Source organism: Oryx dammah, unplaced genomic scaffold (genome assembly GCF_014754425.2).
Source record: "Oryx dammah isolate SB20612 unplaced genomic scaffold, SCBI_Odam_1.1 HiC_scaffold_15, whole genome shotgun sequence".
NCBI classification, from domain to species: Eukaryota; Metazoa; Chordata; class Mammalia; order Artiodactyla; family Bovidae; genus Oryx; species Oryx dammah.
The window spans coordinates 25,220,336-25,245,146 of NW_024070199.1; the positions used below are offsets into that span (position 1 = coordinate 25,220,336).

Genomic DNA, 24,811 nt, shown 5'->3' on the forward strand with positions numbered 1-24,811 from the left:
CCTCCAATCTGTGTAGGAGGTGAGCACACACCCTATGCCGGGATGCGGAGAATCAAGCGTTCCCAGGACAGGGGACCAGTCGGAGTCGTTCGCATCTGCACAGCCTGGCGAGTGCCTACAAACGCCTAACTGTAACCCCCTGCTCGAGACCTGTCGGTTCTGCTGTTGAGGTACCGCCGTCTCGGACCTGAGCGTCCAACCGTGACACTCAGAGAGTAACGCCTCACCCACCTCGCTCTAGCGCACGAGAGTGCTCACGGAGCACGAAAACAGGCCTTGCGCCAGCGCCTCCAGGGAAGCGGCTATTTCCGTTGGCCACGCCTCCCAGTTTACAGGTCGAGTCTCCTTGGTCCGGGAGGGACTTAGTCCCGCCCCTTCGAGCCGACGCCAGCAGCCACGTACCACGTTTCTACGTGTCTCGAGCCTGAAAGCGGAAGTTACGCCAAAGACTCGCGAGGGAAGCGGCGGGCCTGAAAGGATACTGGCCTCTGGAGGAAAGTGGGCGGGCAGACGGCATTGGAAAGCGCCGGAAGTGGTCGTGCAGAGGAGGGGTGGGAGAGGGGTTGGCCAGAAGGAGCATTAGGCTGTTGCTGGTTGCTTCGGTAAGGCGCGCTTTCCCTCCTCTCCGAGAGGCTGGCCCAGTCCTCCTCCTCGACCAGAATGGACTTTAGGGAAATTCTCCTGATAGCTTCCAAAGCGCAGGGTGTCAACAACGTGCCGGTAAGTACCAGCCGGGGCGCGACTGTAGGAGATCCTGGTCTTCAAGTTCCGAGTGTGTGGTCCTTGGAACTTCCAGGAATCAGCACATCGGCTCCAGGAGAAGAAAAATCTGGACGCCGTATTTTTTTTTTTTTTAACTTTTGGACACGTACTTCTGGGTACAGGGGGGTGAAGTTACTGGGGGCTTGAGATAAGCAAGCGGGAGCGTGCTGACGAGCGGATTTGGTTTGTTTCGGCTTAGTTACCCCTACAACTTGAACTTTGCGTTTAGGGTATTTTAGAGTTGCGTGAAAGTTGGTGAGTAGAGCCGTGCCTGGCACGTAGTGGAATCTAATGCTCGTAGTTTCTAGCTTCGGCATAAAGTTCAACCCAGAGGTTGGGGAGTTCAGGAATATTAGGGGCTTGGCCTGATAGTTTTTGAGCTGATTTTCCGCTGATCTTTGGGTCAAACGTTTTGTGATTTCCCGAACAAGTTTTTTGACTTGTGTTCCCCACCCACTCAGCCAACCAGGTGATTGAATTATCACCTCCCTAGGAAGGGAGTGTGAGTGGATTCCACGAAATTTTGGCCAACTGAACGAGAGAAATAGTTTCAGCTTCCGTTACCTGTGGTCTTCCAGATTTGTTGTTTGAAATCTAGGTCCCATTTACCCTATGAGGTTTGCTAATTCGCTGAGCGGTGTAAGACTTTAGTATCTAAATGGGTAGTGGTGGTGAGGGCCTGGTTTGCGAGGGTGTAGCTGTTTTGCATAAACTAATCATTTCAGGATCCTCAGATGGTACCACAGCCCCAGCTGTAAACCGATGAATTGCATTGTGATACCTGCGGTTTGAGCGACGAGGTGTGGAGCTCAAACGGCGCTCTTTTTAAGTCAGTTCAACTAGATCTTATTGAGCTCTCATGATGTGTTCTGCATTTCTTAGATTTTTGTATATTTGCAATATTTTTTTCCTCTCATGTGCTCATTCTTTTACTCATTTGAAGATACTGATGTAAAAATAACTGATAAATAAAACCGATATTGATCAGCTTATATGTATTCACATCCCATCTCAAATACTCTGAATGATCTTGAAGTTATGAAACCTTGAAAGACAGAATTATTTTCTGCCTCTGTAAATTTCCTAGGCAAGTCAATATTGGATCTAGTAACATTTATCTTTGCATAATTGGGTCCATATTTCTTTCTACATCCTCCTCAATTTCAGTGGAGGTCAGAGAAAAATAATACTTACCCTGAGGCCCAGGACTATCCTGTGAAAGAACCAGAACCCAGTTAGTTGTTTCTTATTCTAAAAACCAGATTGCTGACAGAGAAGTACATATTTCTAGAGTGGGAAATTTCAAATTATGTCTGTATTTCAGATTATATACATTATTGATCTATGATTGGAATAACAAAGATTGGAAGCAAAAAGGAAAATGGGTAAATTGGTGAGGTCATTTAAAATTTCATAGATGATTATAGGCATATACTTCATGAAAGTATGTTTTTCCCTCCCGCTCAACCCAAAAGCTAGTAAGCCTGGAGGTTTCATTTAGTTATCAGCACTATTATCCTTATCTTTCTACTTCAGATGAAAGTAAAACACAAAAGAAATTATTGAGGAATAGAGCAAGATTGTATTAAATTTCATCCATGATCTTAAGTCATCTGATTATTTTAAGTTATTTTCTTTATCAGCTCCAAGTGAAACCTTTTAGCTCACACTATGAGTTCTGAAATCTAACATATTGCACAGTGGGAGAGTACTACAAAGCAAGTATCCTTATAAACCAACATCCAAGTCAAACAGCATTATAGTATACACACCCCCCCACACACACACACATACCACACAGACACACCACACACACAGACACACACACCACACAGACATACCCTGCTTCACAAATACTGAGTTATCCATCCTTCTCTAGGGCTTGGTTTGTATTTCTCTTTTAGCCATCTTTGTCCCCACCTTCCATTTGGATCGGATCATAGTTGACTTTCAATTTCAGTCATCAAGTTCCTTTGTCACAACTTTGTTACAGAAAGGATATAAACTGGCGTTTATTAGACTAAAATCCAAAGGAGGCTAAAATCTGAAACACCTGTACAGCCACTTTGAACTCTTTATTTAAAGAAATGTCTACTATATCTGACTTGAAAAACAATGAACAGTTCCCATTTGGGACAGCTTTCGTTCATATTGTTTCTTTTTAAGAGAAATAGTTATCTGTAAAAGATTTTGGTTAAAACCAAAGGAGGATTGCATCATGCCTTTTCCCAGTGGAAAACTGAAAACAAAAAAACCCTACAGCTGATCAAGGTGATGTAACCAGTCACTGTTATTAGCTTTGTTTATATATAAAGGGGAAAAGATATTTTTGGTAACTTTACCCTTAATATTTTTCTCACTGAGTTCCTCTAGCAAAAGCAAGTTTCAAGTAACTATAATTGATGCCTTGTGGTGCACAAAGCAAGATACATGGTTTTTCTCACAGTCAGACTGAAAACTGTCCCAGGTAAGATACTGTAACTGTGGTGTGACCCTCAAATCAAAAAGTAAAGAGGAAGCCTTCATATGGTATTAGACATATAAAGATTTGGGGGTCTATGGACCCTTGAGGTGAAAGGAAAATGAGTCAGTTTTCCATATACATATATACACTCTTAGATTCTTTTCCCATATAGGTCATTACAGAGTACTGAGTAGAGTTTCCTCTGCTATATATGCATGCTTAGTCACTCTCATGCTCAACTTTTTGTGACCCCGTGGACTGTAGCCTTCCAGGCTCCTCTTTTCATGAGGTTCTCCAGACAAAAATGCTGGAGTGGGTTGCTATTCCCTTCTCCAGGGGATATTCCTGACCTATAGATTGAACCTAGGTCTCCTGCACTGCAGGTGGATTTTCCACATTTATCATATATTTGTCTTTCTCTGTCTTGACTTCACTCAGTATGATAATCTCTAGGTCCATCCATGTTACTGCAAATGGCATTATTTCATTCTTTCTATGGCTAAGTAATATTCCATTGTATCCAATCCTCCTTTATCCACTCCTCTGTCAGTGGATACTTAGGTTGCTTCCATATATCTTGGCTGTTGTAAATAGTCCTGCAGTGAACACTGGGTGCATGTGTTTTTTTTTTGCATGTTATCTTTTGAATAATGGTTTTCTCTGGATGTATGCCCAGGAGTGGAATTGCTGGATCATATGGTAGGTAGTTCTATATTTAGTTTTTTAAGGAACCTCCGTACTGTTCTCCATAATGCTTGTACCAATTTACTTTCTTATCAGCAGTGTAACAGGGTTCCCCTTTCTCCATACCCTCTCTAGTATTTATTGTTTATAGATTTTTTGATTATGGCCATTCTGCCTGCTATGAGGTGATACCTGATTGTAGTTTTGATTTGCATTTCTCTAATAATTAGTGCTGTTGAGCATCTTTTCATGTGCTTTTTGTCCATCTGTAATATTGCCCCACGGAGAGTCTGTTCTCTTTCCCATCCCTACCTAGGCAATCTCTTTATGAATAGTAAGGATAATAACAACAGCAATTAGCATTTATAATGCTTACTTTGTGCCAGGCACTGTTCTAAGCACTTTCTATATATTAATTAGTTTAATTATCATAGTAACCATATAAGGAAGGTTGTTTTACAGATAAGGAAACTGAGGTTCAGGGAGACGAAGAAACATTTCCAAAGTCACACAGCTAAGTGGCAGGGCTAGTAATGGCAGAGCAGAGAACCTAGTCCAGGCAAAGTGGCTCCAGAGTTTTCTTAATCATGACCCTGTGTTGAATAGGAGAGTCTATTGGAAATGGGGTGATGAAGGAAGGTTGTCATCTATAAAGCCTGAATCCATCTAGTTCCCTACCTCCAACTCCAACCTAATAGAGCCTTAGGCAGTAACCCTGTTGTTTTTTTGATGACACTTCTCTCTGTACAGTAAAATCTGATAGGAGAGAAATTTAAAGGCTAAACTAACAGCATTTGAAAACTGGTGAATAGAGATTTGCAGGCTGTTTGGGAGAGTGCCAGCATGGTTAACAGAAATAGGGTCTGAGATTGGGGGAAGGTTCTGTGATGCACTTGTTTGGAGTAATGGCGTTGTCTAGGAAGCAGGTGGAAGTTAAGGAGGGGCATGTAGAATGAAGTTAGAGCTAGAGATGAAAGTGTTGGGATTAAGTTAGAAGTGAGGCACATTGTAATAGGGAAACTTTTGCCCCAGAGTCAGGAGATCTAGATTCTAATTCAGTCTTTGCTACAAATGGTATGAGTGATAGCCAGTAAATATACAGTTGTCCTTTTTGGGCCATTTCTAACATGAAGTTGAACTAGAGACTCTGAGGTATCTATCTGATACTATACTTTATAATCAAGTATAGTTTTATAAACAGTAATAGTAAAATTTATATTTGACCTCTTAGCAGTCTTGAATAGCATGCTTTTTGGTGCTTTTATTTTCACTCTCTTAGCCACCCAGGTAAGCAAGCCTAATGCATATCTGTGGTTTTCCAGGCTTGCATTCATTTCTTGACTACGATGTATTGAGAGGATTGTATAAGTTGTATAGTTATTAAAGTTAAGGATATATCCTTTGAATATTTCTAACTCTGATTTCTAACCAGTGATAAATCTCTATATAAAATCATCAGAATATTTATTTTCTACATTTACAACAATATATTCTCTCTTGAGTAAAGAACTTTCAAGAAGGAATTGCTGTTGATTCCTATATATTAATAACATATTTGGTGAACATGTATTTCCACACTGAAAACTCTTGATTTTCTTAATCTGACTGTGACAGTATGGTTTCAGTGCAAGGAACACATATGTTTAAAGTGACTTAATGTTTTCTAGGTCTCTTGGCTTCAGAATTACAAATCTTGGCAAAATCTCTGATACTACATTTAGAGGGCATAAGCTTCACTGTTGTGGATCATTCACTGGGGCCCAGCAGAATGACTGAGTTGGCCTGCAGTGTAATAAAATGGATACACTTAGGATAAAAGGAACTCTTGTCCAGCTGCTTTTCATGAAGCTCAAACAATGAAACAGCCTGGTGCCTTGAATCAGATTCAGAATTGATGGGTACATCTTGATGTGTTGCTGCTAGAGCTAAATGTGACCATCTGATGTGGGAGAAAGTGCCAAATAGTTCTCCTGCCTTGTTACATGGCATACAGTGTAATCCCAGCCTGAAGCTTTCTTTTAAAAACATGGTTCTCTGCTGGGCGCCCCATGAGGAGGGAGAAAACTGTCCAATAAAATGTTCTGTTACAGCAAATCTGCTAATACCAGGGTCTGACTGCAACCCCTGTTTCAAAAGTCTAGCCAGCTCAATGTTAAGAAGACCCAAGAGAAAGTAAAGCATTCGTTCACAGAAAACTTTGTATACATATGTTCACAGAGCCTTATTCATAATAGCCAAAAAGCAGAAACAACCTACATATCCATTAACTGATGATTAGATAAATGTGGTATGATCCATAAAATGAAATATTCATCCAGAAAAGGTGTGAAGTACTGACATATGTTACAGCATGAACCTTTAAAACATTAAGTGAAAGTGGTAAGATATTAATACAAAAGACCACTGCAGCAGTTAGGGTTCTCCAGAAAGACGGAACCAGTAGGATATGTTCTAGGAAATTGGCTTACATAATTATGGGGACTGGCAAGTCTGAAATTTGTAGGACAGGCTGGAAACTCAGGCTGGAGTTAATACTGTAGTCCGTCAGGAATGGGATGTGAATAAGGTTTGCCATCTATAAAACCTGAATCCGTCTCTCTACTCCAGCCTAATAAAGCCTTGGGTAGTAACATATTTTGTGATGACATTTCTCAGTGTCCAGTAAAGTCTGATGGGATAGAGTTTCTCATAGAAATTCTGGAGCAGATAGAGAAAAAAAAGTTTTTTGAATTGGAAAATCTTAGATACTTTGAATAATCACTTATCTATATGAACAGGGAGGCCTGGCATGCTGCAACTCATGGGGTCGCGAAGAGTCGGACACGACTGAGCGACTGAACTGAACTGATATAGTATCTATGGCTTCTAGACTTTATTTTATGATGCATTATCAATCACTATGTGTGTACACTGGATGCATGATTTCATTTATATGAACTGTCCAGAACTGGCAAATCCACAGAAGCAGAAAGAAGATTAATGGCTGCCAGGGCCATAGTGAGGGGAATGGGGAATGACTGCTGAAGGGTAAGGGATTTCTTTTGGGGAAGGTGAAAATGCTCTGGAAATAGATAGTGGTGATGGTTGTACAACTCTGGGAATATACTAGTACACACTAAATGGTGGATTTTATGGTTTGTGAATTGTATCTCATTAAAAATGTTTTAAAAAAGATCACTGTCTCTGGAGGCCTAGCCCCCCGTTTTTTTCCTGCCCCAAATGTCTACATTTTGATCTAAATTTTGCCTAAGAGAATATTTTAATATTCTCCTGGTATCTGCCTTTGAGTGCATCGAGCTACAGAGGATGTAAGAAACTATTAATTATGACTCAGCTCAAGTCAGTAAATAAGATCAAGCCTCATCAAGTAGGACTTTGTCCTACTTAAATTGTTTCCCAGCAGACCCACAAAATAAGACATTTTATAAATTTATTGAATTCCTTCTCCATCGTAGGGACAGGACAAGGACAGCAAAATTGTTGAGTTCAATGTGAGGCCAGCTTAGTAAGTATCCTAAAGGATTGGAGGTCTTTTTTTTAAACAAAGCTGAATTTGAAGTTGGCATGTGAATTGATGAAAGTAGGTGTATACTTGGAAGAAAGCTAAGTGAGTCTTTGGGATTCTCTTCTGAGTGAATCTGAGTTCCTGAACCCCCTCCCTTGCTGCTTTCTTGATTTCCACCTTTCCGGGGTTTATGTTCCTCAGTTGGTGTTTCCCAAAGTGCAGTAAACATAGCTGTGGCTGTCACCATGATTTTAGGTGACTCATAAATACTTTTTATTCTCATAGATGCATATTTTTTAAATTATATTTTGATAGAATTTGGGAAAATAGAACTAGCCTTTCAGGTCTGTCATTTCATGAGTATTATTGCTTGAGGTAAAGGTGCAATAATAAGTCATGGTGTTCAATCTACATATTTTCTTAAAATTAGTAAATAATAATACAGTTGACATACTAAAAGGGCAAAAATCATGACAGTGATATGGAAGCTTACTAAACACACTATTAAACTATATCCCATTGGCACTATTTTTCTCTTTTGGTGTCTCTAGTCAAAAATACATAACCCACTACCTACCTATTTAAGTGCCAGGTTAGGAAGAAAGATATCGACCCTGAAATCAAATTAGGAAGTGCTCATTTGCTGTTACAATACCTAGATAACAAACTAATCCTATTTTAAGTAATTAACATTAAGATTGGTATTTTGGGGCAGGGGGACCCCTATATTAAGCTTCAGTTTGGCAGGTGAATCTGGGCTATATAGTTGGCAGGGAGAGAAATATTTGGAGCTTGGCAGCACAAATGCATCCTTCTTCTTATATATCTACCTGATGTGAGTGTGTGCCTCTGCTTATGAGTTTATGTGTCTTATGCAACTTGAATCATCTTCACAGTAGCCCTTCTGTTAAGAAAATATGAGTTTCCTATGAATAAGGCCGATGTTTGAGGTTCTTGTAACCACGACAGATTTTATGTCTATATAATTAGGTAAGCAGTATTCTCTTTCTCCTATCTTCCTTTCCCTCTCCTTTTCTCCTTTAAACCTTGGGCCCCAATCCACTATGGAAAGGGCCTGCAACTAAATTTACAAAGATAGGGACTTGTTAAAGAATTTCACTGTGGCAGCCAAGGTGACTGGGAAAGGAATCTGGATGCTCTCTTGGGATTTCTCTGTGTGAGGGACGTGTCAGGTCTCAAGCATTGCCATCGCGCAGGATTTTCAGGTTGGATTAGGGCCTGCTTTCTTGGCCAGCTGCTTCATGGGTAGACTAACTTAGCTGGAACTTCCAGCCTGTTTCAAGATGCCTTCTGTTTGGCAGCTGTATAGTAAACAGGAGTCCTTTGGCTTTCCTCCAGGAATTTGATACACATTTTGGGAGTCACTTTTTTGGTTCCTTAGTAGCTCAATTTGTTCTTATAGGTTAACGTTTCTTTTTAAACCAGCGCAGCAGCAAGGCTGAGTGGATAAGAATGTCAGCTGCCTAAGATGAAAGAAGGGCATTAAAAAATTCTTATTTCCTAGCCTGTAAGTTTAATGTGAAATGGCCCTAGAGATTAATCATCCTGGTCTGAGTTATTAGCTCTGTTTAATTATACTTCTCTAATGATAGTTATAAAATGAAAATATTTTTCCTTTTATGGTTTAAATTAGCGTTATTCTAGTTTTAGTCATTTCCTAGTGCAATTGCATAAAAATCAAAGACCAGAGAAATACCATCTGTTCCAAGATGATGTTAGTACCTTTTGGGTGATCTGGAAACTTGTCTGAAAGGATTTGTGTGGAGAATTAATATTTAATGAACATAGAGCTACACTTAAAGGTTACAGAGACTTGGACCCTTCTTGCTGCTTCAGTTTCTTTGAAATGCCTTTTAGCTATGGTTTGCCATCTCCTTTGCCTGAGATCACAGTAGGATCTCAATATTTAATGTTGTAGGCAAGATAACCAGTGTAGCAGCTGAAAACCATGAGTTGGGTACTCAGGAGGAAAACAGTTGTGATAGTTTTTTCTACCATGGACTTGGAAAGTTCTGAAAAAGGATATTCTTTTAAATCAGAATTCTAGAACAGTCTGTTTTAGTGGTGATTTTTTTCAATTCCCACAGTCCAGGTACCTTTTTGGGAAAATAGCTTGAAAATGATGTTTCTGTGAGTTGTTCATTTATGTATTGTTGAAGATGTTTAAAGAGACTCTGCACGTGGAAACAGGCATATATAATCATTTTTAGCCTGAAATTTTATAGCTGAGCTTTCATGAGGGTTATGTGGTCTCTTAATTACTCAGAATAGGTTTTTCAGTCAACATTTAGACCTCTCTATTGTTTCAGAGTTAATTGTGTGTAACTTTTACTCTGTTTTTATTTTCAGAAAAGATACAGTTTGGCAGTGGGACCTCCCAAAAAAGACCCAAAAGTTAAGGGTGTCCAGTCAGCAGCTGTCCAGGCTTTTCTCAGAAGGAAAGAAGAGGAGCTCAGACGAAAAGGTATGAATCTATAGCCTTATTCTCAGTTCTAAAGTCTTCTGTCTTCACAACTGGCTTGTAACTAACCAAGGGATGCTTGTAATACCATAAGCGGCTAATGGATTTGTTGTGTATGTGTCTGAGTCAGCTGTATTTGTAGTATTACATATGTTCTTGTGTTGGTCATTTGTATAGATATTATCTTTTATTTCCTCTTAAATTAAAAGCCTATTGAGAATAGTGACCATATCTTCTAATTGATCATATTAGCAACTCCAGTAAGAATTCCATTCTTGTCCCTTGGTTCTTTTTTTTTTCTTTGTACTTTTAATTGATGTGTAGTTGATTTACAATGTTGTATCAATCTCTGCTGTACAGCAAAGTGACTCAGTTATACACATATAGACATTTAAAAAATATTCCTTTCCACTATTGTTGTTTTTTGTTTGTTTATTTTTGTGGGTTTTTTCCTCTTTTTTTTTTTTTTTTTTGGCCTGTACTGTACAGCCTGTGGGATCTTAGTTTCCCAACCAGGAATTAAACCTGGGACCACAGCAGTGAAAGTGCTGAGTCCTAACCACCAGACCACAGGAAACTCCCTCTTAACCTTAGTTTTGAATCTGTTTCTACCTACTTTGTGCTTTAATTTTTTTAAATATAGAGAGTACTATCTAAAAGGTTAAAATAGGGATAGTTTTTGAAAACCAGTAAACTCAAGCAATAGTTTTACTTCATGCAAATGACAAGGAAATGGATTCAGTAAGTCTGAGTATCCATTGATTCATAATTAATAACTATTACGTGGGTACTAGTATTCTCTTAACTTGGTATATTTATTTAGTATGAACTGCTTTCTGTATTTAAAGCTAAAAGCCAAGACTGTCTCTTGCTTAGTCATATAGAAAAACTCATATGTGATCCACTCATTGTGTAAAGATGACTCATTGATACTTGTTTGAATGACTTCCTCATTTGATTCTTAGAAGTTTTCAGATGTCTTCAAACTGTAGCTTGAATGTTGCTTGGTTTTGGCCACCTACTGATTTCAGATAAACGTACAGTTTTATCAAGACCTTGAAATAATGTGTTGTTTTGTCTTTTTCAGCCTTAGAAGAGAAGAGGAGAAAAGAAGAACTAGTGAAAAAGCGAATTGAGCTAAAACATGACAAGAAAGCAAGAGCTATGGCCAAGAGGACAAAGGATAATTTCCACGGTTACAATGGGATTCCTGTTGAGGAAAAGTCAAAGAAGAGGCAGGCAATGCAAAGTCACACTAGCCAGGGAGCAGACCAAGAGTACGAGATGGAAGAAGAGGATGAATTCTTAGAATACAATCAAGCAGAGTCAGAGCAGGAGTACGAGGAAGAACAAGAACCTCCCAAAGTTGAAAGCAAACCAAAGGTCCCCCTTAAAAGTGCCCCACCAGTCATGAACTTCAGTGATCTACTCAGGCTCGCTGAGAAGAAGCAGTACGAGCCGGTGGAGATAAAGGTCGTGAAGAAGACGGAAGAGCGGCCTATGACTGCAGAAGAACTTAGGGAGCGAGAATTCCTTGAACGAAAGCGGAGGAAAAGGACACCTGAGACAGATGCAAGACTGCTGCCAACCAGAAGAGCACCCTCTCAGAAAGAAGGTGTGGGCACAAAGCTTAGCAGAGGCAACGGAGACACGCATCCTCCTTGCAAGGGTACTGTCCTTCCTCATCCTGAGAAGAAACCCAGACCCAGCCCAGCTGATGAGAAACGCTTGCATTTGTCTTCGTCCAAATCCGTGCCAGGGGAGAGGACCAAAGTAGCCCCTGGCAGTTGCTCCCAACCCTCGCTTCATGAGGGCCGTGATAGACCTGTTTTCAATGGGGCTGGAAAGCCCTACCCCAGCACCTATTCACCAAGTGTCCCAAAGACTTCTGCTAAAGGGCCTCAGAAATCTGCTACCGAGCACAAAGCCAAAAAATCTCCTCCCCATCCTAGCCATTCCAGGCCTGGACCCATGGCCACCCCACACAATAAGGCCAAGAGTCCAGGTGTCAGGCCGCCAGGCAGCAGCTCCAGCTCAGCCCCTGGGCGGCCTAGCACAGGGACTGCCCGGCCCACGGTTAGTTCTGGCCCCATGCCCAAGCGCCAGAATGGCAGCTCCAACTCAGGACCCGTGCGATCAGTCAGTGGGAACAGGAAGCCAGCCAGTGACTTCAGTCCCCCAGGACGGACAGTCAGTGGTACAAGTGGCCTTGGTCGACCTGCAAGCGGCTCAGGCGGCCCTGGGCGACCTGTCAGTGGCTCCAGTGGTTCTGGGCGACCCGTGGGCAGCTCTGGGGGCCCTGGGCGGCCTATAAGCAGTCTGCATGACCTCCGACGACCAGTGAGTGGCTCAGGCTACCCTGGGCGGTCAGTCAGTGGCCCTGGCCGGTCAGTCAGTGGCCCAGCTCCAGCTGGACGACCTGTCAGCAGCTCAGGCCCCGGTAGACCAGTGAGCAGCTTGGGACCTGGGCGAACAGTTAATACCTCAGGTCCCCCTCTGAAGCCCAAGTGCACTGTTGTCTCAGAAACAATTTCTTCCAAGAATATAATCAGCCGGCCCAGCAATGGACAGATGAATGGAATGAAGCCATCCTTATCTGGCTACAGATCTGCCCATGGTAAGATTTCCCCTTATCCTAAAAGTATTTATTTGTCACTAGGAAATTGGAAAGAATGCTTTGTTTTATAGAACCAAAGATGCTGTGAGCTCTTCTATGTGCGTTTAAATGTATTCTTGTGCTGATAGAATCCTGATGTTTTGTCTGCCCTGTGCCAGAGAGTTCCTTTAATAACTATGGCTTGGAAAAGTCTTTAGAAAGAGACTTATCTGGAGCCCTATTTGTTCACCTCTGTAATGTCTCCAAGTGCAATAAGCTTAGCTATGGAATTTATATGATAGGATAAGTGTATATTGTATATGCCTTTTGTGGTTTGATAGGATAAGTATATATTGTATATGCCTTTTGTGGTTCAGTGAATGAATTCATCTTTACCTCTTCATGAAGACTGTAGGTGCCTGTCTTCAGGGACTGGAGTGCATTTATAAGCTTGAAGCCTTTTGGTGCATAACTGATTCCATCAAATATTGTTGAGCACCCATGATACGCCAGGAATGATTTCAGACTGTCCTTGTTTCTGTTCCTCATCGTGGCCCTAGCTACCTAGCTACCCGCCCTAGACAGGGATCTACTGTCCCAAGGTATGGGATCATTGTTGGCACCTATTAACTGCTAGATCATCGTTTTTTTCACGGTAGTAAGGATTTGCTGAAGCACTTGTTAGACACCATGGAGAATATAAAAAGAAACAAAAGATGATATTCCATGTGTTAAACTTCCTACTTTTGTCAAAACATTGGTTCTCAACCAAGGACAGTTTTGATCCCCAGTGAACATTTGACAACATCTGGAGACATTTTTGATTGACACAAGTGGGGATGGGATGCTACTGCCATCTAGTTGATGGAGGCTATGGATGCTGTTACCCTTCCTTGTACAGACAGCTTCCTCATAACCAACAAACAGCTGACCCAAAATGTCAAAGTGCTGAAGTTAAGGAATTCTGAGCTGAGGAGACAAGCCATGCATATTAAAAACAACTGTAGAACAACAAAGGGAGTGTCTGTAATCAAGGACTAGAAAGCAGTTGTTGCCAGATACCAGTCTGTTGATCAGTGCCTGTCTTTTGCAAAATTTTAAATCAGTCTTTTGGCAAAATGACAAAAATAAGGTTGGTGTGGTAAGTTTTTCCTTTTAGTCAGACTTGCTCAGTTCTAACAATGATCCATTTCTGAGAATCTTTCATACTTCACTGGACTTTTAAAAACTGTAATGGAATTATGATCATAAATAGACTGTTACCTTTGGTGTCTTTTTTTGGCAAGATTAAAATCTGTGTTCCTTCAGTGATTTGTAACTTTTTTTTCTTTTTAAGAAATTTTACTAGTCTTTTAAATCCAAAAGAATAGAAACTACTAAGCTAGAAAAATATAACAGTTCTGGTAAGTCTTGGGACAGACAGAAATTGTATTCCTTGTTGAGTACCATGAAGCAACAGAGAGGATTGGAGTAGTGAATTCAGCTGGCTGGGGGCCAGCCTGCTGGCTCTGGTTTTTGAGGCTGCCATCTTAATGAGTTCTTAGTATCTCAGCTTGCATAGGACTTTGTTGGGACTATTAAATTTTACTACTCTTATAAATAACGGCCTTTTTATTCTTAGGTCCTCAAAGGCTTCCCTTTCCTAGTGGTTACAAAAGGCAGCGAGACTATGAAGAGGAGGAAGATGATGAAGAAGAAGAATATGACTCTGAAATGGAAGACTTTATTGAAGATGAAGGAGAACCTCAGGAAGAAATATCCAAGCACATTCGAGAAATCTTTGGCTATGACCGAAAAAAGTAAGGATAAAGAAGATTTATATATATATTTATAGTTATATATAAATATATGTGTGTATATATATACACTTTTATTTTGAATAATCCATTCTATGGGGGAAAAATAAACATTAATAGTAGAGGCATTGAATACAATTCTTAATTAGGAATCCTTCAATGATTGTTTAGATTTACTTGTTTGGCACTTGGTATTTAAGAATTAATGCAAAATTATGTAGTTACTTGTATAAGGGCCTATTTAACTGTTGTCCTTATAAGATGTATATTTGATAAGAGTGAAGCAGCTTGGTATAGTAGAAAGGGATTGGCTTTGAAATCAGAAAACCATCCACAGAGCTGTGTTGAAAGTCTGATCTGACACCTGCTTTTCTTTGGTGTAAAAGCTATGCAGAAGTGTGGTCCCTGAACAGCACCATGGAACCAACAGCACTGACATCACTTGGGAACATGTTAGAAATGCAGGCTTGCAAGGCCCCAGCTTAGATCTAAATCCAGACTAGCTTTATAAGGTTCCCCAGGGGTTCACAGCAGCCTTAAAGATTGAGAAGCACTGATGGAGAGGAAAAATCGGGGATTAAAGTTCATAGCTTACTAGCTGGATAAACTTAAGTCAGTTATTTTTCAGATGACATTTGGGAGGATTAAATGAGGTGACATACAGTTGACCCGCAACAGTGTGAGGGTTGGGGAAAATCCATGTGTAATTTAGAGTCAGCCCTCTGTATGGATGATTCCTCCCTCCCTGCGGCTCCATGCGTATAGATGCAGCCAATTATGGTGCCCTACTGTAGCAGGAAAAAGAAATCTTTGTGGAAGAGGGCCCATGTAGTTCACACCCATGTTGTTCGAGGGCCAACTGTATGTGTAAATTAGTCAGCACTTGTTTTCTCCTCTGATGTCACAGATATGAGAAATTAGAAGGGCTCATATAATTTATCTTTACTTCAGAAACTCCCCTTTACCCAACCTCTGCCCACCCTACTCCCTGCAAACAAGGAAGAGTAATCCTAAATGTATGTTTGATTTAGTCTACAAGAAGATGTAGTTCTTTTAGAAAGTTGGGTTATTTTTTCCTAACAACTTCGATTTTTTCTTACCAGATACAAAGATGAAAGCGATTATGCCTTACGTTACATGGAGAGTAGTTGGAAGGAGCAGCAGAAAGAAGAAGCGAAGAGGTAAGTAAACACAAGCTATACATGCGTGGAAATTCCTAAAAAATTCCTGTTCCCTGCTTCAGATGCATCCTTGGGAGCTGGGGCTTTGGGCCACTCAGTTTAAATTCCAATCCTGCTTACTTGCTGTGGGCTTCAGACAAATTAGCCTTTAAAATCTGTTTTCCCATTTGTAAGCTGGGAATGTACTGTTTTTCCTCACTGCAGTTTTGTGAGGATTCAGATCATGCGTGCATGTTGCACAGTGCAACACCTCACCCATGTAGGCACACAGTAAATGCTAGAGCTCCCCAGATCGCGCTGTTGCATGTTGTTATTTTCCTTTTCCCATCCTTAATTCCCTGTCCACATGAGATACATCTCAGTCTTGCTGACCTGTACTGCCACTGACCTCAAGGACCTGATGAGGGATATTATATTCCTGATTTTGGATTCCTGTTTGGCTATCAAACAAATAATCATTTCTTGTATAGGGGTAACAAGTGATTACTTCCTTTATAGTGTTAACTTGGTGAAATAATTCACCTCATTCTCAACCCAAATATTAAACCTCTCTCTCCCTCTTGCCCTCTGTCCTCTAACTAGATAAAATAGCAAACTAGAGTGTTGGGAAGAGACAAGAATACACTCTTACTTATTGCATAAATGTTTTTTGTTCTTTATTTTTTAAAGCTAATGAGATGATTTATATTTATTAGTGTAATGGGAATATTCAGGTGTTTTCTGTTGAGTTGTATGTAAGGTCTTTTTTCCACTATAACTTGAAGCAGTGGCTCCTGGTAAAAAGAAATATTCCTGCTTAGTCTTGTTTTCACTGGTAAAGCCTTGAGGCCTTTTTAGTGCATCAGCGCATTCCATGTAAGCTCCCAGTTGAAATTTCAGTCTTGCTTTTTAAAGAACGTGATAATTTCATGTATATTGACAAATACCTGCTTTTTTTCCTGACAGCTTAAGATTAGGTATGCAAGAAGATTTAGAGGAAATGAGACGTGAAGAAGAAGAAATGAGACGTCGAAAGGCCAAAAAGCTGAAGAAGCGTTAGCTGCTGCTTTTATTTTTGTGAACTTCTGAAGACTGCTGCAAGGATGTCCTGCCTTCAGACTGAAGAAGCCCCTTATCATTTTAGAATTCTAGTTGGGTACTCAAGGAGAAGGAATGCATACTGTCATCTATCTGCAGGCTGTCGTTAGAGCATAAAGTATTTTCACATACTTTGCAGGGTGAAATCATAATGCAGATGACATAATGCCCAGTGAGTGCTCTTACGAAGCTAACTATTCACAGGAGCCAGCCTTGATCCTCATGAGCTATGCACTCTCATGTGGGGCCGCTCACAATTCAGCCAATCTTGTATTATTCCTTTGCTACTCTAAAAAGGAAAATAATGGATTGCTCCTTTACTTCCATAATTCTGCTGATGCGTGAGTACAGCGCTGCCTGGCTCCCAGTCAAATTTGTGTTTTGATGAGGAACCTGGCCCTTCCAGGAATGCTGCCAGCAATAAAGTGACCAGTCCTAATCTCTATGTTTGGATTGAGAACTTGAAAATGTAGAGTAGGTGTTATAATTATATGGATGTCATTTCTGTGACTTTGAAAGTAAAAAGTAGAATAAATTGTATTCTGCATTATTCATGGATTGGATGCTGAGCATTCTCATTCACTAACTTAGGTGATTAGGCAATTAACAGAATTTTCCAAGTTAAAATACAAGTTATGCCATTTTTGTTTAAGAATATTCTCTTCCAGATTTTACTTTCAGATTTACTGTTTTTTTGGTGTAAAATAGACAAGGTCACTGTGCTGTTTGATTTTTATCTAAAAATTTCATTTTTATATTGAAAAAATACTTATTTTATTCAAACATTAGATTTGGAAGAGTAATAGTTTCAGACGTAAGGAAGTGACATGTGAGGTTCCCCTCCGCCTCATTCCACTCCCCATTGTAAGGATATTTTGGAATTCAAGGTGCCCTTTACCTTTTTGTGTTAATGACTCTATTTTTATCTTAAATTCTTTAGCGATTAATGGTAAAAAACCAAAAACTAAATTCATGTGTATCAAGGCCACCACTTTCTCTTTTTGCCCATGTTGCACTTTTATTTCAAACTATGCACTGTGAAGAGATTTTATCCCAGGTAGAGGAGGATGTTCCCTGTTACTGTGCTTACTAGGCTGTGGAATGTCTTCATTCTTACCTTTCTTCAAGTCGTATCTGTAGACTTGTTATATCTCTTAAGCCTCAAGTCTAAGCAATTCCAATCAGGCTGACCTAGGTTCTGGCTGGAGAGAAGCCAAGTCTCAAGGAAGGTCAGCTATAGAAAATGAGGTGTGATGATGCCAGAGAGCATGTGTCCCTGACTCTTGAGTGGAGGACTGGGGACAATGGGACGTAAGCTTGTAGAAAATTCTATAATAAACCTTGTGGCTGTCCTAAGCCATCCGTTAGTGGGGATCAGGAAGTAGGAGAGGTTATCCTACAAGAAGATTGACTCTTCAAAAGATCTGAAAGTTGTTTTTGTGTATTCTTTTTTATCTATAGAGCTTGCTTTTTCTCTACAATGGGGTGTTATAGATAACCACTATTAATGATCACATATAACTGTTAAAACACTGGTGGCAGAAAAGCCTGTAGACTGCCTCTCACCTATCTCAAATACTTTTAATGATTCAAGAGTAGTGTGATATACCATGTAATAAAACAGGTTTGGAACATTATTTCCTTTGCTGTCCCTTATGTGATTTTTTTTTTCCGCTTCACAAGTTTGCTTGAATATATATACATTTTAATATTCAGACTCTGAAATATGTAATCACAGTCAAGTGCTTGTCATAGCTGAAAGATTGCTGGTGGCTTAAAGCTTATTAGCACTTTACTCAATGACATTGTGCAGTTACTTGTACAGAAAGGCACCATTATGCTAGCTAAAATTTACAGGACTTGGTAGAAAAGATCCTTATGTAATCACTCGGGTTGCATTCTGCTATGATACAGATGTTGATTTCCGTTTTCTTCAACATCAACATTATAAAAGAGCGCTTCTGTATGTAGCTCATGAAAAAAAAAAGGTTCTGAATCTTTTAATCTTGGCCTTGTTCCAAATCCTGTCTTCCACTTTGTTCTATAACTCCTGACCACTCTTAAACAGCTCACAAATCTTTAAAGAAACTGGAATAGGCTGTTATTTTATCAAGGTTTACAAATTAAGTGCTTGATTTTTAATGTATCCTCTTTTGATTTTCAGATTTTATTAATATTTGAAGATGTGCCTTTTATTGGGTAATGTTAAGTCATGAATGTAGTAATGTTATTTCACTATTGTAATAATGTTACGTGATCATGGATGCAGCATTCTCAAACATGATGTGAAGGGAAAGTAGTTTTCATAAAACTCAGTAGAGCTCTGATTGCACAGTCCCACTTGCTTTAGATGTTGCTATGTTAAAGCAGGGGGCACTTTTTCTTTAAAAGCTACTTTCAGAACTTGTCTTTGTATTTTCTCTAAACCACAAATGCAATTATGTCCATTTGGAGGCCAGGGTACCACATGTCACAGGCAGCCTTACATGTGTGCCATGAGAAGGTTCAAAGACTGTTATCAAGAAAGTCTATGGGAACTCAAAATTTCATTTTTTAATGTAATCCCTAAGATCTTCTCCAAGAAATAAATTACCGTTTTGTATTTTATAATTTAAAAGCAGCTATTAATACACTTCTGAGATATAACAGGAGACCAAAACATGTTTGGAAAGAGAATAAATATATAGAGACTGGTTGTTTTATTTTCAATGTGCTGAATATATTAGACTACTATTTATTTTGTGAGTGGATGTGAGGAAATATTCAGGTGTTAGTGTATGATTAAGAGTGGGATATAGATTTCTTTGAAGTTATTAAATCCATGTCTTTTACATAATGGACAAATCAAGTTTAAAGAAACATTTACATAGCATAGCTTGTTTTCTGGTGCTGTTGACCTGCAAGAGAATCTACTTTTGCATATACAGATAAAAGTTTTGCAATTATGTATAAAAGAAATTGTAGGCATTAAAAATATTTTATTGATATTTTCACTGGTTTGCATTTATTTAACAAAACTCATATTCCTTATTTCATCACCCTGAATATTATTCCAGCTAGAAACCCCAGCAGACTCATCAGACTTGGAGATGGATTTACCTCCTTACACACACACACACACACACCTCCGTTCCTTCTCCCTTACCCATTCTTGTCCGCTCAGCCCCTGCCACTGACACCTCTTCCCTCTCGTCCCACCAGCTTAGAGAACTATTCTGGTATCAGACATACAAGTTAGGAGAACAGTTTGGAGATATACTCAGGGAACAAGGGAAGAAGAACTGGGTATATAGCACCTCTTTTCAAGAAATTGAGCAGTTCCAATACCCTATAATAAAAAGAGCCTGAGATAACTGGGAAGATGAGTCCTTAGGAATTTATGAGGCAAGTGGGTGCAGCCATGCAGCCAGAGAATGTATGCACTCTGTAATGTGTTGACTCTAGGTCATACAAGTATAAAAGATACTGGTATCCTATTTCTGCATATAAATTTTGAATTCACTTGTTCTATTAAAAAGGGTAAACCATTCAGTGCATAGAGGCACTTAAAAATACTTTAGCAAACATATACGATAGTCATTAACAAAATGCTGTCTATATAACCAAAAGATGTACTTCTCTTTTAGGGTCAGAAAGCTCAAACCACTTTTAGAGGGCTTATTAGGAATATCCTAGGGCTCAGACACCCAGCTTAATTGCATGAGTCTTATAGACAAGAATGGGAACCTTTTCTGGGTCTCATGAACTCAAAACTGCATCCTGTTGAGGGCTGGGCAGTTAGCTTTTGTTTCTACCCATGCTGCCGGGCTCAGCAGTGATCACTGCTAAAAGAAAAGGCAACTGCTGGGCTATTCAGTTGAGGAAGACATTTGAACCAAGATGGTCAAGATCTTGGAAAACCCAGTCTCTCTTGCTCAGCTCTTTTCCTTGGCATGCTCTTTACATGGGCCTGGATCTTAATCTCTGCTACAAAGAACTGTATGGGTTGGTAATGTACTTAAGCCTCCCAACTTCATTTTTGCCACTGTAAAAAGTCGCTAAGAAGGTTACTACAAGGATTAAAATACCGAATAGTATCTAGCACCCAATGTCAAAATCCCCTTTCCCCATATAATGACAGCTGTGAAAAGGCCACAGAGAAATAGCCCCACCCAGAGGACAGGCTTAAAGTTGCTGCAGTCTCTTTTCCACCCCTGCCTGGACCCTGGTCCTTGGACCCAGGAGAAAGGTATTATGTGGGAAACAGGTCTAAAGAGCTCTACAGAATTTCCTCAAGGGCACTGAATAGGGGACAAATTGAACTAAGGATCTTAGTCTTAATGCCAGTCTTATGGATTATTAAACAGGGGACCCAATCCCTCCCATTCCCCCAGCTACCTCCCCGCTGTCCATCTCCCTGTTTTGAGCTAACAGAATACCAAGTCTTCATTCATCGTTAAAAGTGTGGTAACTTGTTACATAAAATATGACAAAATAGCGTGCAATTACTTTATATGTGACACCATCAGGAGCTGTACAGCTGGGTGGGAAAGCTTCAGAGCTGCATCACTTCACCAGGGTCATCTTTGCTTATTTCCACTGGGGTCTAGGGGGAGAAAAGGAGGTCAGGTGGGTCTTGACCAGTGTTGGCTAGGGTGTGGGGCTGCGGGAACTGCCCTCCTTCCCAAGGGCAGGCAGGGGTAGTCATGTCCCATTCTGCCTCACCTAATGCCTCCAAGCCCAGCTGCCACTGGGGACTTAGCAGTGTGGGAACACACAAGTGGTAGAGAAAAGGCAAACACCCAGGGTCTAACAGAAAAGAGCAGAGACATCTGCCAACAGGACAGTTTTACCACTCAGTGTTTATGTGATGAGGGACAGTTAAGCCTGGGTTGCTGATGTGGGCTAATTTAAGAAGGGAAATTGAAGGCAGAGCATATGAAGTGTCCCATAAGTGTGAGAACAGGTCATGCCTGTCAGGCCCAGCTTTGACTCTGGGCCTGAAATATCTTTACCTCTGTATCTCCAGTTTTTTGTTTTTGGAAAGACACTAAAGAACTTAAGAGTAAAGATTCAGGAAAAGATGTATAAAAGATCACATGAGAGGCACAGGGCACTCTCTCAACTCTAAACAGATAGATACTGAATAACAATAGAAGTAGGTATGCTAGAGTAACTTTTTAAAATAAAGCGAGTGTTTTTAAAGTTGGATTTTGGTGCTTGGTTCATGTATCCCAGGGAATACATTTTCAAAGTAGGAAGAGAGAACAAAGCTGAAGGCACACTTACCCCTCCAGGGGGATATTTGTATCCCTTCCACATTGTTCCTGCAATGAGAAGCATCCATAAGACAACAATCATTGCAGGGCTTCTTAGCTGGTGGTGTGTGCAGAGCGAAACAGGTGGTTCTGGAAGGTGTGGTGTTCTATTCCGAGCCCTGGAAACTGGGCTGTCTTCATTCAAGACCAGATGGTGGATGGACCAGCATGGTAGCTCCTGGCTGGGGAGCTTTGTGGTCTAGTTTGACCTAAAGTGGCTCGTCATGGCTATCTGGGGGGCGGAGCTCGGACACCAATTGTGACATCAACTCTTGTGACCTTGAGGACCAGTCAGGGTCAGAAAGTATGGGACAGTTGGCCAGGGTGTCAGGTGTTTTAGGGCTAAAGAACTCTGAGTAGGAGGGCCCTGTTCTTTGGTGACTGTGTGGTTAGGGTCTAGCTGGGATCTTATCTTTATTAACTCATCACCTGCCAAAAGTCTGACTACCTGTTTTATGCAATCAGATGCACAAGGCATTGCTGTGAACAAAACAACACACTATGGATTAATGGGGAGGAGTCACTGGCTATGTACACTATAAGCAATTATTTAAATAACCTGAATAACTGTTGTTAGGCTACTCAAAGAAAAGTCTTGCATTTTCAGAAATGATACAGCTAAACCCTCATCATGCAGGGAAAGCCTCCTCTTGACTTCCCTGAGAAGGGAAGAGGAGGAAGATGGGCTATTCTGCTTATTTCATAGCTGGAGAAACTGAGGCACACAGTTTCTGAAGCTAAGTCGCTTCAGTCATGTCCGACTCTGTGCGACCCCATGGACGGCAGCCCACCAGGCTCCCCCGTCCCTGGGATTCTCCAGGCAAGAACACTGGAGTGGGTTGCCATTTCCTTCTCCAATGCACGAAAGGGAAAAGTGAAAGTGAAGTCACTCAGTCGTGTCCAACTCTTCGCGACCCCATGGACTGCAGCCTACCAGGCTCCTCCATCCATGGGATTTTCCAGGCAAAGAGTACTGGGGTGGGGTGCCATTGCCTTCTCCGTGGCAGCGGTTCAAGCTAAATAGGTGCCCAGTGACTCCACGTGCAACCCCACCCTGCACAGCTCTGACTGTTGGGCTGATACTTTCATAGAAATTCTGGAGCTTTTGGCTAAAAAAAAAGAACCCCATCATGCCCTGCTCCTAGGATATCTAGGGCTGGGACTTGCTTGATACCCATGCCTTCTGAAGAAGCTTCCCAGAAAACCTGCTCCTGTAATTGCATATTATATAATATTAAGACTCTTAAGAGTTAAGTTTCTTTAACAATGGGAACATCTTTGAAAAAACCAGTCTGAATGAAATGGAGTGGGATTCAAGAAACCCAGGAGATGGTTTGCTAAAAGGACACTGATACTAATGTTTCCTATAGACAGGCTGGTCAAGTGGAATGAATGAGAGAGGTCTTAAGTCCAGAGATCTGTTCCAGCTTCACAAATGGGTTGGTGTGGCCCTAGGTAAGTAGGTAAGGTCATAGTCACCAGTAAGTCTGTTGACTAGTTCATTATTTGGCCTAGTTGCTAAGTTAGCATTTACTACTTAAAGTTAGCATTTACTAACTTGTCAAGTTTTGCATTAAATGCTTCACATGAATTTCCAAGTGTAATTCTCACAAAAACAGAAAGATACTAGAATATCTCCATCATATGGATGAAGAAACTGAGGTTCAGAGAGATTAAACTTTCCTAAGGTCATATGGCCAGGAAGCTGCAAAGTTAGGACCTGAACTCAAATTTACATTAACTCAAGTTTCAGAATCTGCCAAAAGGGGCATTAAAAATGCTGGTGTAATTTATTATAGAGTCTGCATGGAAAAAATAATAGGTGGAACAGTCATTGAAAAGAATACCCAGGAGGTGTAGTTATTAACAAATCTTTGAACCAGGGCTTGCTGTCCTCAGCAGTGCTCCTCAAATTCTTTCCCGTTTCACAGTTCATTTTATCTTCCAGAGGAAAGTAAACTTTCCGTTGACATTTCCGGGTGCCATCAAGTTGTCTTGAAAGGGAGGAATCCATCTCAACAGACCATCACAATCGCTCAGAGTGGCAGATCTTCATCCAAAGGCTGGCTCCTCAGGTGCGTCTTGCTCTCCTGAACAACCCACCTCTCTTTCCACTTCAGAGTTGGAGGCTGAGGCAAAAAGAAGCTTAGAGGCAGAGCTGGCCCTATTCATTGTCCCAGTAGGTAACTGCCCCTGTATATGACTGGAAGGGCTGCTCAAACGTCCACCAATACCCACATTCCCTTTCCTCCCAGCAACCACTGATCCATTTGGCCTGAAATCCAGAAGTCAGGCAATGTCTCTAGCAGAGCCCTTACAGATTCCATCATGCTTTGAAATATGTGATATTAAGTAACCAAGGGGAGGGGTAAAGGCTTACAGATGTCCCAATGGGATGGGAAGTAGCTTGGGAAACTAACTTTGTTCCCACCACATTCTGACCTCTTATTAGTGGTGAGACCGCAACCATCTTTCCTGTTTGGTCAGAAATCCCAGCTGGGAGGGTGAGCCAGAGCCAAGACTGACTACCAAGAATTAACAGGCAAGGTCATTACTTACCACGAACTCTGGAAATGTGCCCAAGTAACATGCAAATCCAACAAAAAGCATCCAGCCAAGCACGATCATGATAACAAGTAAAACAATTTCTAAGACACGATTGCACAGTGAAAGACTATTCACCAAGATCTTGACAAAGGAATGTGCTCATGAAACCCTCAGTTGGTAGAGGTCCTTAGCTCCAAAGCATCCACAACTCTCTAGTGGAGAAGTTGGAGTCTAGTAGGGCATTGTGACATCATGATGACATGGACTGGACCACAGAAGGTCAGAGAGACTGCCCCCAGATGAGCAGTGAGCGGCAATGTAAGCTCTCTGAATGCGTTATCTCATGGCAACAATATGAGGTAGGTACTATTATTTACCCCATTTTACCAATGAGAAAACTGAGGCTTACAAAGCCTAGTC

The 24,811-nt window shown here is 40.8% G+C and overlaps 2 protein-coding genes and 1 long non-coding RNA gene across 3 annotated transcripts; 1 reads left to right on the forward strand and 2 right to left on the reverse strand.

Moving 5' to 3' along the window:
* The first annotated feature begins 431 nt into the window (after window positions 1-431).
* On the forward strand, window positions 432-19,534 carry SPTY2D1 (SPT2 chromatin protein domain containing 1). Its single transcript, XM_040255688.1, has 6 exons — window positions 432-720; window positions 9,786-9,900; window positions 10,985-12,514; window positions 14,115-14,292; window positions 15,393-15,470; window positions 16,416-19,534. The coding sequence occupies exons 1-6, from the start codon at window positions 661-663 to the stop codon at window positions 16,507-16,509; spliced, it is 2,055 nt and encodes a 684-aa protein (XP_040111622.1). The 5' UTR covers window positions 432-660; the 3' UTR covers window positions 16,510-19,534.
* LOC120874327 lies at window positions 19,509-22,565 on the reverse strand. Its single transcript, XR_005723635.1, has 2 exons — window positions 21,816-22,565; window positions 19,509-21,132 (listed from the first exon to the last, which is right to left on the reverse strand). It is a non-coding gene; the product is annotated as an uncharacterized LOC120874327 (long non-coding RNA).
* A 1,048-nt stretch (window positions 22,566-23,613) lies between these two features.
* SPTY2D1OS (SPTY2D1 opposite strand) lies at window positions 23,614-24,811 on the reverse strand. The gene is made up of 2 exons (XM_040255692.1): window positions 24,404-24,811; window positions 23,614-23,973 (listed from the first exon to the last, which is right to left on the reverse strand). The coding sequence occupies exons 1-2, from the start codon at window positions 24,470-24,472 to the stop codon at window positions 23,881-23,883; spliced, it is 162 nt and encodes a 53-aa protein (XP_040111626.1). The 5' UTR covers window positions 24,473-24,811; the 3' UTR covers window positions 23,614-23,880.